This window comes from Triturus cristatus, chromosome 6, assembly GCF_964204655.1.
Source record: "Triturus cristatus chromosome 6, aTriCri1.1, whole genome shotgun sequence".
Classification (NCBI taxonomy): Eukaryota; Metazoa; Chordata; class Amphibia; order Caudata; family Salamandridae; genus Triturus; species Triturus cristatus.
The window spans coordinates 1,254,333,943-1,254,351,311 of NC_140589.1; the positions used below are offsets into that span (position 1 = coordinate 1,254,333,943).

Consider the following 17,369-nt stretch of genomic DNA (forward strand, 5'->3'; position numbering starts at 1 on the left):
AAAAAAACCAAGAACGGAGATGTGTGGGAGGGAGAAGGATGGGAGAGCAAAACAGAGACTTACGAAAGTTAAGGAAACAAGCGGTGAGACAGATGGCGATAGAGGGAAGAGAAGTCAGAGAGAAAAGTGGGAGCGAGAGAAATATGGAAGAGGCAACAGGATAATTAGAGGGAGAAAACAGCCGACTGACCAAGAAAGCTTGGAGCGAGGGGAAGAGAAGCTTTGGAGCGAGCTGCAGAGCAACCAATAAAAGTAAGGGGAATAAAGCCGGAGATATGGTGGAGAGAAAGCTGTGAGCGCAAAGGGAGGCAGGTGGTTTGATCACAAACATTATAAAGAATAAGAGGGGCAGGTGTACAACGCATCTAAGACAAGACACGGAGATTCAGGAATCAGGGTATTTCGTCAACAGCGCATGCTGGGACTTGCAGGCCACAGTAATAATGCGAAAAGTAAAAACAAGTCCCAGAAAAAGAAAACAGATGGCCTCTTCACCCTCATCATGACAGTGGGCATATTGGAAACGCGAGCGGTCGTAGGGGAACAAAGTGAGACAGACACTATTGGGAGAAAATCCAGTGACAGAGAAAGTCAATTAACGGGAAGGGGAAGACAGAGGAAGAGTGAAAGGTAGAGGAAAACAAAAAGGAAGAGAGAGTTTGTGGGGGAAGGAAAGTGTCAGGTGGGAGAGATGAGATGAAAAGGTAATAAGTGACCCATAATATGTGTGACAACACCAACCAGGCCTGACTTTCACCAAATCCCGCTTTGCATTCTGGGATTTGTAGTCCCAGAATTACACAGGGAGGCTTGCAACTACAAGCCAGTCAATACAAAATGACTGGGAATTTAAAATAAAAAAAGATTGGGTCAGGAATAACACATGACAGGACGCCCTTGGCAGCCCTGAAGAAAGAGTTGGCAGGTTGTCTTATTTATGGGTGCCCTTCTATTTTTTCACTTTGATATTTGGCTTGGCTAATTAGACAGTGACAGCAGCTGCCCTTTCCCTGGACTCTCAAGCCAATGCCACCTCATTTAAAAAAAATTTTTTAAAAACGTTTTATATAGCGCTAGCTTGACCCGTGGGTATCAGAGCGCTTTACATACACACAGTAAAGACAGAAGAAAAAAATTGCATTACATAGTAGGAAGGTGGTAAGGAAGCAAACCAGAGATTAAAAAAACATACAACAAGAAGAATAGGTAAACAGTGCAGGGGAGGGAGTGAAAATAAACGAAGGTGGCTAACACAGTCCGGTCACCAACTATCCTTGAATGTCAGGAGAGAGAGGAGTCAACTCGGATACTGAAGTCTAGGTTCGTTGACGTTGGTCGGGAAAGTATTTGTTGAGGAGATGGAGTTTCAGGTCCCTTTTAAAACAGGAGAAGGAGGGGTTGCATATGAGGACTCTAGGGAGAGCGTTCCACATCATGGGAGCGTTGCCCGAGAACGATCTGTACTCAGTCGTTTTCTTTTTCAGTTTCGGAGGGATAAGAAGGAGAGAGTTGGAGCTTCTCAGAGTTCTGGATGTTCCTGCTCTTACCAGTTTGTTATTTAAGTAGTTGGGGGACGGAGAGTGCAGGCTTTTGTGTGTGATGCAGGCTAGCTTGTAAATACACCTCCCTTCCATGGGAAGGCAGTTGAGGGAGTTGAGAGCTGGAGTGATGTGTTCAAATCTTTTTACTACAGATACGAGTCGAGCGGCCATGTTCAGCACTGCCCTTAGTGGGGCTAGGTGAGCTTTTGGAGTCCCTGTTAGGATGGCGTTCCCATAGTCGATTTTAGAGAGAACTAGGGATTGAACTATTGTCTTGAAGTCACCATAGGGAAGAAAAGGTTTCAATTTCTCGAGGTGTTTTAGTGAGAAAAGTGCACCTTTTGCAGAGTTTTTGATGTGGACCTCCATTGATAAGTTCTTGTCAAGGGTAATGCCTAGAGACTTAACTGAGTCGGATAGAACGAGGGGGCAGTTTAGGGCAACCAGGTTCTTGAGCCGCTCTTGGATAGGACGGTGGTTACTTTTTGGAGAATAGGATTAGTTACGTTTTATCTGGGGTGAGCTTTAAGTGGTTAGCGCTGAACCAAGTTTGGATCTTGGTAAGAGTGATGAGGTGTCGGATGTCACTGGGTGATTTGATTTTGTAATAGATTTGGGTGTCATCAGCGTAAAGGTGGTAATTCACGCCTGCTTTTTTCAAGATGATTGTGAGGGGCTCCATGAAGAGATTGAAGAGGGATGGGGAGAGGATCGAGCCTTGTGGGACCCCTAGTGTGACTTTTGTTGGCTTCGAGAGACAGGAGTTGATTTTAATTTGTTGCGAGCGGTGCTGAAGGAAGGAGGTGAACCATTTTAGTACTGTGCCATTAATGACGGAGCGCTTCCTCAGGCTCTCCAGAAAAGCTGGATGATTTACTGTGTCGAATGCCGCCGATAGGTCAATAAGGATGAGTAGGCAGGCATCACCTTCATCCAAAGCCCTGTGAATATCGTCAGAGATGTTGAACATAGCTGTTTCAGTGCTACAGCCTTTCCTGAATCCTGATTGAAAGGTGTCAAGGAGGCTGAACTCATCAATGTGTTTGTTGAGTTGGTGGAGAATGCATTTCTCCAATGTTTTTGCAAGGAACGGGAGGTTGGAGATAGGTCTGAGGTTGTTGAGATCATTAGTGTCGGCTCCTGGTTTCTTGAGTAAGGGTGTGATTTGTCCTAGTTGAAGAGAGTCTGGGACACAGCAGAGAGGCGTTGATGATTTTTGTCCAGAAAGGGGAGATGGTGTGGTTGAGTACTTTTATAATTGTGGAAGGGAGGGGGTCCATAGGGTGGGAGGAAGGTTTTAGGCTTGAAATTATATTGAAGAGCTTGTTTTCCGACATTAGATCAAAGTCGGACCAATGTGCATTGTTTTTTAGCTGGAGGCAGACCTGGTTGTCCTTGGTAAGAACTCTTTCTGATTGGTCAAGGGAGATTAAAGGGGGCAGATTAAGAGGGAGGGATGATTTGGGGTTTGGATGAAGGATTGATCAATTTTTGCACATTTATTACAGACAAAGGTGTCAATTTCTTCACATTGCTCTTTGGTGGCTTGGCTTTTGACAATTTTGAAGAGTTCTCTCGTCTGTTTTTTTGCCAGATCTAGTTGGCTGCGGAAGAAAGGCGCCTTTTCACTAAAAATTGTAAGCAAGCCGAGCAGATCTTAGTTGTGCTAGGTGCAAGGTCGAAGGGTTTAGTCTCCAAGACCTTTCCGTTTGTCTGAGTTGACGCCTTTTGTTATTACTATCCGCGTTGAACCAGGGTTTAGATTTGGTTCGCCTCATTTGTTTGAGTGGAGCTACTTGGTCTAAAACCTCTGTCATTGTTGAATTAAAGTGTGTAGTGAGGTCATCGGCCGTCCAGGTGGAGGGTTGGAGTTGTAGATGGGCATGAATCCTGGATTCAAGTTCGGTTAAAGGGACTACTTTGATGTTTCTGGTCCAGTGCTTAGGTTTGTCATCACGAATAGGTTGGTGGCTGACAAGTGCGTCGATCTTGAACAGAATGAGGTGGTGGTCGGACCAGTCAATGGGAGAAATCGCTCTCAGAGCGACCAGTTGATTTTTGGTGATGATCGCATCCAGTGTTGCACCTTTGATTCCGCCAGACACGCTGTGAGTTACGACTGTACAAGGGTCCATGCTCAACCATAATAAATACGGACTAAACATATTTAAACTTAAGCTCATACACAGAGCTCTGCTTTCAGCATATTAACCCCATGCCCTTAAATACTTTACTGGAGCAGGACCACGTTAGTTGCAAGTTTCACAAAGATTTCTGCATCGGGCACTTTAACCCCCCTTCGCCCTTTACAGGGAGTCTGCCCTTCAGCAGGAAACTTACATAAACATACATGTCAGTGTTTTACAACAGGAAAGTGGTATTAAAAAAAATAATAATAATAATCAGAGCCACAAGAGGCGACAAAAGCATGAAAGGCAGCAACGGGCATTAAGTGGCTTAGTGATGGCGAGGGAGTTGAAGCAAAACAGAAAGTAGTGCACCAAACGTGCATAGGTGGTCAAAAGGGAACTGATCCATGTAACTGGGTCATTCGCCAGAGCGGAAACAAACAGCCAAAAGGTGGGACAAAGACATCAAAGGGACCATAGAGCATTAAGATTTTACGAGGGATACTACATGGAGCCAATTACAAGTGATTGGCTTGGCCAAGCCCACCGTGCCTCGCAGAGCAGCGCATGGGCACTGCTAGGCTCAACCTAAAAAAACAGACGTCAAGTATGAGGTGGTGTCTATATAGAACCAATACATCACGTCTGGACACACTTGCGCACCTCCACAGGTGGAGCCTCTGCAGAACAATGGCATAAGAAGGGGGAAGAGGGTTCTTGTGGGGACACGAGAGAAAAGGTCATTGCCCTCACAAACTACAAGAGCATGTAGGGAGTTAAAATAGAAAGAATATATAAACATCGGGCACCCGAGAGATAAAAAAACAAGATTACACTTATGATACATTGACTATGTGAATATGAAATGGAGAGGCACAACCATCTAAAGGAATCTTTTGTGCACAGTTGTTGGTCTAATAGGCAAACTCAGGGGACTTTTACAGTCAAAATAGAAACTTTTACTGTTCCTTTGTCTGTCATGTTGCTCTATAGTCCAGCTCTAGTACACACAACGTTAGTTAAAAAAAAGTATTGGCAAGTCCAACAGGTCTGGTGTCGGCTCAGCTTTTGAATTTGCCATAACTCACAGTAAGCTTAACCAGTGGTTGAAGTGTGCTGATGCCCCATGCTGTATGGTGTACTGGGAGTAAGAAACATGTGAATCAAACAACAACAGGCCAATGAATGAAGAGGGCTGGCTGATAAGCCTAGAAGTATATTCCGTCTCTGATTTTAGTAAATAAACAAGTGTTGGTTAGTGTGACATTTTTGAGTCTCTTACCTTGTGCTTTTCACGTCGCTTACGTTTAGTCTTTTTCTTTTCTTTCTCTTTTTTGTGTTTTTTCCGGGATTTTCTGTGCGTTTTATCACTTTTTTGTATTTCAGGGTCTTTAATTTCCTTAGTTTCTGGTTCTTTATGTTCTTCCAAACCGGCATCCTCGATTTCTCCATCCTCAAGCTCGCCATCCTCTCTAGAGAAAGAAAAAAATAATACAGGTTTGGATCTTAAAAAATGGCGAAGAAGCCAGCAATGCTTACTGACCATTTAAAATTGAGAGAGGAAGAGGTAATAATACCACAGTCACTTCATGACTTCAAGGTTAAAGGTTCATAGGTGTTACCAACTTGTGAAATGCATCCTCAGGTTGCAAGATCATAACCTGTGCCACTATTTCTTACCAAGTTGAGGACAGGGGAAATACTATGCTGCAACGCTTTCTTCGAACTCCTGGCCATTCTGTTGGTGCACTATCCTCATTTGCAATTACAATGTTCTGGAAATACACTTTGAAAAATGTCTGCTTTTAATCTTTCCCTGCAAGTGAATTCGTAATTTAGGTATTCATGAATTTCAATGCGTCCAATCCTGTGATACTGCCTCTGCGGGAGAAACTCCAGGACAAAATAACATGGATGACTCCAGGATAGAACAACAGGGATGTATTCTCATGGGCGGCGGGGGGATGAAGGGGGTGGGAGTAATGGGGGCGGTAGCTTTTTTGTTTGACAGATGTTTCTCAATGAAGACACTGTTCTAACCTCAAAATATTGAGGACATTGAGGCAAGTTAAGGACTAAGTTACACAATGAAATGGTGCTATTCAAAATGGAGAAAATATTTCAGTGAAGGAATAGGTGTTATAAGTTGCTTGAAGAACACGTGAGAGGGACTTGCCTTGATAACTGAGTGCTATGTACCACACAGGAGTGTGTGTCTTGAAGAAGAACTGAACACATTTCAGATATAGAGACTCCTATAAGAAAATATTGAATTATTGATAAAGATGGGGCAATAAAAACATGCTGAAGTCTACAGCCTCATGGAAACCAAAGTAATTCAAGTTTCGCATTGCTCATTTCTCTTTCTTAACATTCCAGCGAGCATCCTTTTATCTGATCTATGGAACAACAGACCCAACCAGAACTTTACAGATGAAATCTCGGATCTCATCAAGGTCAACTGAAATATTAAAAGGTAACAGTGCAATAATACAAAGTCTATCCAATGGATGCCCTCCACAAAAAACACAGGAACCCGCCACACTCAATTCAGCCCATTATCAGATATCCATACATGCCTCAATCCCTACAACCCAACTCTGGAAAAACTACGAGGAACTCAGTGCTAGACTCAAAACATGATACTCCAAACAAACTTCAGCAGCATGACACACACAAGAACTCTCCAAGAATAAGCATGCAACATGACGGCAACAAAAGAGGTGAAGAAAGGTTTATTTGCCAGTCATCTGCACCCAACACAGACCTGTGGTATACCCAAAAAACGTCAAACTCGGGTATACTATATGAAGGCAGGAAAAATAACCAATGCAGATCCTACACCACCACACCTAAACCCACCTTCTACAAGACTATTATCAGCAAGGCAACCAACTAAAGCAAAGCACTTTACAAGCCTTTCAAGAAATGCACCAATCCATTCTCAGACCAGCCAATCCATGCAGTCAGTGGATGCACCCAATCACCAGGAATATCAACACAATCAGATCCTGCGTCAACACATAATACAGACACCCACCTTTATCCTTTAAGCCCCAATGCTACTCCCCAAGAGGACTGCCATCAACCTTTTCTCACACACAACTCTCCAACATCCTGAACGTTCTCAATGACACCTCTATTTAAGATAAGATCCCCTCATTCATTCTTTAACTGCTTCAAGGAAATGTCCCCACTCCCTTCCTCAAAACTTTCAATGCCTCCCCTCAGTGAGCATTCCAGAATGCCCTCAGAACAGAACAGATCCTACTGATGACAAAACCAACTCTGCAAGACAACCTCACAAACTTCTCCCATTACTCATGACTATGCTGCAGTATGGAGCCAGGTACTCTTTAAGTAGTCGACAATGCCCTCTTCATTGATGACACCAAAGTCCTTGCCTGCTAACCTTGGTCAATCTCGCTGCAGGTTTTGACATCATGTACACGCTAGGGATCTCTCACATAGTGCTGCAATGGTTCATGAGATAATTCGCCAACGTGTGCACGTGAGAACCGCAAGATCTCAGAAATTACTTGTCTCCTGCAGAGTACCACGGAGTTCTATCCTCTCAAGCCTTTCATGGAGGCCATTGGATCCATCCGCAAAAAGGCAACATCAGGGTTCCTTAAGAAGCTGATGACACTTAATTTTACCTCCAAATCTCCTGAAATAATGACATTGAGCAACTCAAATCCTACATTGATCTCATCCACAATTGGATGGCAATGCCTGAAGCTAAACATGACAGAAACTGAATACAGGAAAGTGCCCCTTTTTGTATGGTTATCCCCCTTTGACTTTGCGTGCCCTAGGTTCCTGCCAATCATGTTCCCAGGGCTTCTGTTCTTTCCCAAAGCTGTACCTTTGTACCCACAATTGGCAAATCTCTGGCCAGAGCTAAGCCCCTTATACAAGGTACCAAGGACACTGTGACCAGAAAAGGCCAACACCTATTGTGCCACCCTTAGGAGGCCTGTACCTTAACACCCACACACTGCCACTGCAGGCTGCATGTTTTGGTGCAGCGAAAAGTGAACAGTCTACATGGCACACATCCCTGTGTGCCACTCTTGCAACCCACTGCCTGGGGTCTAGATAGGTCACCCCTCTAGCAGGATACACTAGCCCCCAGGTGAGGGTACAGTGGCATGAGTCCTGTACCCCTATAGTGCCTAAGTATATTCTTAGACATCGTAATTGTAGCAAAGCCATAAGGAGTGTATGGTCTGGAAGTTGGTCATTCCTTTACTAAAACCTGGGAAGTTTGGCAGCAAACTTCTCAGCACATTGAACCCACATGGATGCCAGTGTGGGATTTAATGTAAAAAGCAAACAGAGCATCTTAGGGATACCCCTGAAAAACAACCAGCCCTGATGTGGTTCCTGAATGGCTGCCTGCCATTTGCCACCACCAGACAGGTTTCTGGACCCCTGGGTAGAGAGCCCCTGCTGGAGTCCGGAAACACAGCCCATTCTGGGCAGAGGTGTCATGCCTCTTCCCCCAGGATGGGCTGGGTTCACGCGAGGGGAAGCTTCAAAAGCCTACCGCCTTTGTAAGTTGTCCCTGCCTTTCGTTGCCACCAGCAACTGGCTCCCATCAGTTCTGCCCCCACTTTGGGTGGGAGAATCAGCAGTAAAACCAAGCTAGGAGGAGAGGTGTGCCCACCTTTGCCAACCCCACCCCTCAGATGGGGAGGCGAGGTGAAGTACACCTCTTAGTTCCCTCTATCCTGAAGATGAGGGGACCCAGCGGGAAACATCCACTAGTACGCGGACATTTCTTCGCGTACCGTTACTACGCAAGCGTTAGTACGCATGCGATGTAACAACGCGTCCCTTTAGTACGCATGCTGTTACATCGCATGTTTTGTACAACGCATGCATAGGGGGCGGGTACTAGTCACGGCGGACATTTGCAAAGAGAGTCTGACGGAGGAAGCCGGTGGAAGCATGAAGGGAGAGAAGATTTGAACCACGTGTGTTAAGAGGTAAGTGGGGCTGTGAAGGGGCTGTGTAGGGTAGTGCAGGGTCGTGTACTTGTGTAGTGTATTATTGTTTAGTGAAGTGTCGTTGGGTTAGTGTTTTAGGGTTTAGGGTAGTGTTGTGGGTTATTGAAGTCTAGGTTAGTGTTTTAGGGTTTAGTGTAGTGTCGGGGGGGGTTATTGTTTTAGGGTTTAGGGTAGTGTTGTGGGTTAGTGTCGTCTAGGGTTGTGTTTTAGGGTTGAGTGTAGTGTCGTGGGGTTAGTGTTTTAGGGTATAGTGTAGTGTCGTGGGTATAGTGTAGTGTCGTGGGGTTAGTGATTTAGGGTTTAGGGTAGTGTTGTGGGTTAGTGAAGTCTAGGGTAGTGTTTTAGGGTTTAGTGTAGTGTCGGGGGGTTAGTGTTTTAGGGTTAAGGGTAGTGTTGTGTGTTAGTGAAGTGTAGTGTAGAGTTTTAGGGTTAAGTGTAGTATGACACGTTATTACGCATACCATTATTATTACTAGGTAAGTTTTTACTTCGCATACCATAACACTTTCATTGTAATGGTATGCAAAGTAAAAACTTGCGTAGTAACGGTTATTGCTAAGTAATAACCGCGTAGTAAAAGCATGCAAAGTAATGGCATGCGAAATAACGTCTCATATTCGACCCAGCCTCTTAGGAAGAGGCTCATGCCCCCCCCTCTCACTGGAGAGAGGCATAATAGGGGGTGTAACCACCCCAAGGGAGGGACCCATTTGTCCCGACCTGCACACCCCTTTAAACACCCGTAAATTTTGTATTTAGGGGCAACCCTGAACCTTGCCTCCTCAGATTCAAGGAAGAAAGAAAAAGGACCAAAGAACCGTGCTGACCGAGGAAGAAGAGGCCACCTACTGCTTTGACCCCAGCCCTATCGCCCGGTCTCCAGCAGCCCCGAAAGCCCGGAGGACCTGCCCTGTACTCATCTAATAGACTGTCTCCTGTGAGCACCGGATTTGCTCAGGCAAAGACTCAACCCCAGAATCTGGATTCAGGCTTTTCCGTGATTCTGCACCACTTTGCACCCGATGCCCACGTCCCGAGTTCAAGTGGCCCAACACCATATGGATGTCTTAACAGCGATCCTATCTTGGGATCTGGTGTTCCCCGAACTCCCTAAAGCTTCAAGTCAACGTCTGCAGCCTCAACCTGAAATGTCCACCCTACCGCAAATGGAGCTGGTAAAAAGAACCAGACGCCAAAAGGCCCCTCTGCATCCGAAGCCCCACGGCCTTGGGTGGCCCAACCGACAGTGTCCAGGTATCCTTCAAGAACCCAACTTACCTCTACAGCCGGTGGTCGCCTCCAGGAAGACTCCCTACCTGAGCCTGCAGCATCTCTACTGAACCAAAGATCTCCATTGACATCCACAGGTCCCCAACGTCACACTGGCACTCTGCACCCGTCCGCCCCTGTGCCGCTGGTGATGCAGCTCCTTTTACTGATTGTTGGGCCCTGCAGTGTTGATCTTAACCCCTGGAGCTCTGCTCCCACCCCTGAGTGGCCTGCTCAAAAGCAGCCCCTGAACGTAGGTCCCCTTAGCCCCATTGGCTAACGTTGGGCCTCTGCACTCTGCACCGGCTGCCCCAGTGTGGCTGGTGGTGCAATTTGAGTGCCTACCTGGACCTTAGGCCTAACTCCCAACAGTCGTACCTGTCAGTCGTGTACTTTCCTGTAAAACCGATAACCATTTTTCTACCATAGGAACTAATGCTACGAGTTTCTGTTCCAAAACTGTTCTAAGTGTTGAGCTGGTGTTTTGTATGGGAAGAAAGTAACTATGCTTTGAACTTAGAACTGTCGTACTTACCTGTAAGTGACAAAGTCTAGGGTGTGATATCTAGTGTATCACCTGAGTAGTCGATGTAATCTAAAAGTAACGAGAATGTACTCAAAGGTAATTACTCTGCAATCTAACCTACTTTTTAAACGAATACAAACCTGTAACGATTACCAATCCAATCACAATTGCATTTAATTGAAAAGTTATATGATTGCAAATATATATTTTACCTACCTCTACCAAGTCCTGCTTGGTTCTAATAAATAAAACTTAATTATACCTTTTTCATACTTACCCAATTGGTCTGGATTCTGTCTCTGAATGTGTGCCTTCAGTCTTGATTGAGTGAATACAATAAGTGCTTAACACACCCTCCTGATAAGCCTAACTGCTCAACCACACTACCACAAATAGAGCTGTTACTGATTCTCTAATTTAATCTCTGCTATACCTCTGGGGATCCACTGGAGCCTGAGCACACTATACCTTACTTTGGTACAGTATACACAGACCAGCTTCCTACTCTGAATTACACTTGTGGCCAACAGTGCCAACCAAACAGATTTAACCATGGCTCTTCTACGAAAAAACTCTTGGATTACCCATGACAAGAGATCTGAGAAAGACAGATCAATATGTCAGGAATCCCAAGACAACACAGTTTCACTGCTTCTTCATGAAGGAAATGAAATCCTGTCTCCTAGAATCCAATTACAGAACACTAGTGCAATCTTTGGTCTTCTCTCATCTGGATGGAGACAACACTCTGCTCAGCTGCCTCCCAAACACCGCACTGGCACCACTAGAAGGCATTCTACAGAGAGTAACATACCTTCTTAAGGAACTCAGGATGCTCGACCTCATAACCACAAAACTGAATGGATACATGGATCCATCTATGACCATTTCACTTTCAAAACCAGGTGATTAACCTACAATCTATCAGAAACAACACAACTGATCTGGCCAAGACACTAACCACAAGTAGACAAAGTCATATCAGGATCCAGAACACTACCAGAGGCAAGACGAAATGATGCAAAAGGAGAAAAAGAAACAGAACACAGGCCTCAATCTAGGCACATAAGACCAGAATGGTATCCTCTATTGACCTCAGGATTCCTCAGACACTCTTACTATTCAGCAAGAAACATGTAAAGCATGTCTTCAAGGAATATTACAGTCCAAAACACTAGCAACCCTTTCGCCTGCATATAGTAAACAACCATACAATTACCTGTGTTGCTACCTCTGTTAGGCGCTTCATTGCCCATTTTCTGTGCCCCACTGCTTACCAGCTAGAGTGGGTTTGCGTTATAGAAGAGAACCACTATAAACATACATACAGATAAGCAATCATATTTCCTATAGCATGAAGTCTATCAAAGAACTTCATTGTTTTCCTAACATATGGGCACATTTTACCAGGACAGGATTATGAGCTGTTGGTGACAGCATACGCTAGAGCTATGATTTCATGTAAAAAGTCATAAACAACAAAGTGGCTGCTCTCCATGCCTAATTAACAGGGACATGCCACTGTAAAGTTTTAGCCACACCTTTAGCAAAATGTTCAAGGCAATCCACTGAGAGCAACATTACTAGAATACCCTACCAGTGCTAAATAAAACAATCTCCACCTCACTTATACTTCATTTTTAGGATCAATAATGTTTATAAAATTTTAAGAAAAAAGTATATAAAATCAACACTAACAACCAAAGTCATGTAGAACAAGAAAGGAAGAACAAACCAATATTAAAAAAGTAATTCTCCTCTCATACGCTCCCTTTCACTCGTAGACCTGAACATGCTTGCCACTGGCATTAGTACCCGAATCTTAGTTTATCAATATCTAGATGTCTGCACCTTAGAGTTGCCCATTCCAGGTCCTTGCCCAGCGCCCAGGTCTACTACGACCACCCATCAGGACCACTAATGGAGGCCGCTACACGGCCACGCAGTTGACGCACACGGCGGGTGTGACACCAACGCACCGCCGGTTGCACAACGTCTAGCGCCCTGTCTTTTCCGCCACCCGCTGCTACACAGCCACGGAACTCCTGGACCATGGACGCCAAACAGCTTCGTCGTCTCCTCTCCACAACCCGCCAAAGGACCCTTCACCTGCCGGCACTGCTACTTCTCCCGTGTCACTACCTACGAAAGAGCCCTCACCACTCCTGTCCACAAGGCCAAAAACACCTCACAACTGCTCCATTGTATCCTGTTCAATGCCCGCTCACTCTGCAAACACACCAAGGAAATCTGGGACACCATCACCACCCTCTTCATGGACGTTGCCTTCATCACCGAAACTTGAATCAACCGCTCCTCGAACACCGAAATAACTACTGCCACTCCTGAAGGCTACAAGATGACACACGTAGACCTCGTCAACAAATAAGGCATCGCCATCATCTTTAAGGAAACTATCAGATGGACCATCACCAATGCAACCCCATGCTTATCCTGGAGCACTGCAACTTCCTACTTCAAACTGACTCAAAATGCTAAGAGGCACCCCCGCCTACAGACCCCGAGCAACATTCAGCAATGCCATCCCCATCCTCAGCAACCCCTAGCAATCGACTCTCATAACTACGTCCTACTCTGCAACCTCAAATTCTACATCAACGACGCCAACTACATCACCCTCTTTGAGAACCTGAACATCGGCCTCACCCAACTGGTCACCGAACCCACACACAAAGCCGTAAACACACTCGACCCCATTTTCACCTCCAGTGACAGAATCAAATTCAGCCACACCACAGACCTCACCTAGACTGACCACATCGTACACCTCACCATCACCGACCCCCAGCACACCCATCACCAGGCGTCAGATTTCCTCCCACCGCAGCAGGGGCAAGATCACTGAAATTCAGTGGTCACAGGCCCTCACCGTCTCCTAAACCGAGATCTCAACAAACCTCGCCCAGGCCGTTCAGAACTTCGCCGCCTGGATCACCATCAGCGCTGACAGTCACCGCAATGAAACCTACAAAATCTAACAAGACTTCCAAACATGCCAACAGGTACATCCCAGAACTCGGGACCACCAAGGGCAACTGCCACCCACTGGAGAAACGATGGTGCACCACTAAGAACTCCGCTGACCGAGCAGCTCACAAAACAGACCTCCGCAACTACCACCGGCACATCAAGGAAACAAAAAAGCAGCCATCACAACCAGCATCAACTCTGTGGCCAACACACACAGGAACTCTTCAAAATAGTCGAGGAATTCTCCAACCAGACAGCCATTCGCCCGTCCCAAGAACTCTGCGACACCCTCTCAGACTACTTCCAAAGCAAGATCACCAACATCTACAACAATTTCAACCTCCAAACCGCCACCCTCAATCCAAACGACCTCAACCAACCAGTGAACATCAGTCAAACCATTACCACCTGGTCTTCGTTCACTGCCCTGACCACCTCAGCCATCATATCAACCATCAACTCTGAGGATCCCACTGACCACTTCTCCCAGTACCTTTACAACCTCGCAACGAACCCAATCAGCACGCAACTCGCCAGCCTCAACACTTCCGTCTCCAAGCAACTTTCCCAGACAGATGGAAAAATGGAGACGTCAGACCCCTCCTAAAGAAAGCATATGCCGATACCAGCAATCTAAAAAATTATCATCCGATCTCCATGCTCCCCTACCTGGTCAAAGTACTCGAGAAAGTCATCAATGAGAAGCTCACTGAATTTCTAGAACATAACCACCTACTGGACGACTCACAATCAGGATTATGTGCCAACCACAGCACTGAGACCATGCTGATTGTTGCCACAGACTACATCAGAACACTCCTCGACCGCGGAGAAATTGTGGCCCTGATCATCCTTGAACTCTCTGCGGTGTTCAACACCATCTTCCACAACACCCTCATCAACAGACTCTACAACATCGGCATACAGCAAGATGCCCTCAAATGGATAGCCTTCTTCCTTACAGGACACACGAAAAGCATCAGACTGTCTCCCTTCACCTCCGCACCCAAAGACATACGCATCGTACTACAAGGATCATCCCTCAGCCCCACCCTGTTCAACATCTACATGACCGTCCTCACAGATGTGTCAGATTCTACTGACTCAACATAATCTCCTACGCAGACAACATCCAACTGATCTGCTCGCTCATCGATGACCCCTCCAGTGCCAAAACCAACTTCTTCCACGCCATGACCAACGTAGCCGAATGGGTGAGATAACTGCTTCCAACTCAACATCCGAAAAACTGAAGTACTGATCTTCGGAAAGAACACCTCTACATGGGACCACAGCTGGTGACCTGCAGAACTCAGACCTACAACCACACTGACCGACCATGTATGCAACCTTGGCATCATCTTCGACAGTCAACTGACCATGAAACGACAACTCAACGGAGTCACCTCCTCCTTCTTCCACACACTTCGCATACTCCACAGAATCTTCAGATGGATCCCAACCAACACCAGAAAGATTGTCACTCAAGTCCTCGCCACCAGCCGCCTCAACTGCGGCAACGCCCTCCACGCCTGCATCTCGACCCAGCTCTTTAGAAGACTCCAGACCATACAGAACGCTGCAGCCAGACTCATGCTGGACCTTCCCAAACAAGCCCACATTGTCCCCCCCACCTGAGAGAAGACACTGTCTCCCCATCCAGAGAGATGCCAGTTCAAAACCCTCATGCAAGCCTACAAAACCCTCCACAACCACAACCTAGGACCTACCTACATCAGCTGAACTTCCAGCAACCCCCTCCTCTTCTCTCGCCTTCGCACACCCCAGCATCCATTGCAGAGGTGGCCACTCCTTCTTCTACATTGCTGCCAAGACCTGGAACGACCTTACCCTCCAGCTCCATACAGTCTCCTCACTGGCAGACATCAGAAAGAGACTCAAGATCTGGCTTTTCGATGGAGACAGCACCCAGATACCCCTAGAGGTGAAAGTGTTGCGCTTTACAAATGCTGTTAGATTGACTGGTCATTAAATGTCACTCAAGTGGGGAGAACAACTGTAACTAACGTTGCAGAGGGTAGTAATGGGTGGAAAGTGAGGGAGGTGGCTGCTGACCATGATGGTGGTCCTATGCATCCCGTAGGGGCACAGTTAGTGAGTGAGAGATTGAATTTACCTCCGGCAGTTAGTGAGTGAGAGATTGGATTTACCTCCGGCAGCATGTCCTTTTGTAATCATTTTAGAAAACACTCCCGTATTGCAACCAGTTCCACAGGAAACAATAGCCCAATTGATGGAAAAGGCTCTCCATTGGTTGTTTAGAATTTATAAGGGTAGATTCAAGCATTACAATCATATTATTATGGCTTGACGAGTGAAGTGGGTAGGCATTGATCCTGAATGCATAGTTGTAAACCCTAACCGCCAAAGGTTGGTTGAGTACTTACTAAGCATACTTCCCAATAGCCCACATCTTGATAATCAGATTTTAGCATTACCTCTGTTCTTTTTCTATAAACCTCAAAGGTTTAACCCTAAGCCCACAGACAAGGGTTAACCCCTCACATCATTCCAACTTCCGATGTGATGTAATGTATTCTTCACTGCCCACTCATAATAGATTTGCAGCCCTGAGCGACCTCGAAGAATGCGATTGACTACTATATCATCTGATCTTCCTAGCGAATCCCACGGTTCCCAAAATACATTCCCCAATCAGGGAAATAATACAAGGCTAATAGTTCCATCAGTAACCTTGAAAATAATTTCATGGAACATAGCGGGCTAGAATTGGAAGAAAAGAAAAAAAAAATCCTGGTTATTCTTTGTGATGAATTTTGATATCCTATGTTTCCAAGAAACATGGGAATCAAATCTGATAGCCCTAGATGGGTACTGCACTTTTCAGACAAATGCGGTCCCTCTAGAGCAGGTTGCTCAAGCAGAGGAATCGTTACCCTAATAGCCAATACAGCTTGGATCAAGATAATTACTTTTTTAAATATCTCATCTAGTTATCATATTCTTTTGTGAGAGGGCCGTAATGGGAGGGACTGGATTCTGATTAATTTTTAGAACAATAGTTTTGAAGGCAAGATGGAATGTTATTAGAAATAGTCAAGAAAGATATTAGTAATCTCACAAAATTCCATTATAACCCGACTGATATAATATGGATGGATGACTTTAATTCCCATAGCTATAGCAGGGATGACTCTTCAGTTTGTGGCCTGACTGATGACTCTGGGAGTCTGTTCTCCACTTTAGGCACAATATTTAAGACAAAGCATTAAATAGGCAACTTATAAATTATTGTCTGGAGATAATAAATCCAGTGGATACCAAAACGGGCCAACTAGTTTCTACATTTTCTTCTCAGTGTGGTAACTCCACAACTGATTATATTTTGGTTTCTGAATCCACAAGAGCTAAGTTCACTCATATTAAAACCGAATTTTTCGCTTTTAGTGACCACGCAGCGGTTACATATCAGTTGGAGAGGAGTCATGGTAGGTACTTTAATAGGACCATATTGATAAAACCTTCCATTGCTTGGAAAAACGAGGTTGTATTGAAATGGGGCAAGATCGATACCTCACTGTTTAGCCAAACTATTGTCAATAAGATGAATGATGAAATCTCTACCTGTCTAGACCCAAACTCTCCTGTTACAGAAATTCCATTAGCCTTTGAAAAGATCTTAGGCGAAATTCATAGTAACCTTCTTCGGCCGAGTGCTCGGCAGGCTCACAGTGAGGTAGGTTGGTTTGATAATGCCTGTAGTAAGGCATTGAAGACTCTTCATTCTGCTCGGAGAGCGAATCCTGGAGACATGGCCTTGGCAAAAATGTCACGCTGCTCTTATAAAGAAGCTAGAGCCAATAGGATGAGGTCTCTAAAGCAGGAAGCCTGGGAAAGGTTACAACAAGCAGCAATA

The 17,369-nt window shown here is 45.4% G+C and overlaps 1 protein-coding gene across 6 annotated transcripts in view; it reads right to left on the bottom strand.

Moving 5' to 3' along the window:
• Positions 1–17,369, bottom strand: part of ZC3H6 (zinc finger CCCH-type containing 6) — a 518,680-nt gene that overhangs the window by 450,759 nt on the left and 50,552 nt on the right. For all 6 annotated transcript variants that reach the window (XM_085612199.1, XM_085612198.1, XM_085612196.1 and 3 more), the window contains one exon: positions 4,953–5,142. In XM_085612199.1, the coding sequence (XP_085468325.1) occupies positions 4,953–5,142 (190 nt within the window). The remainder of the gene's footprint in view (positions 1–4,952; positions 5,143–17,369) is intronic.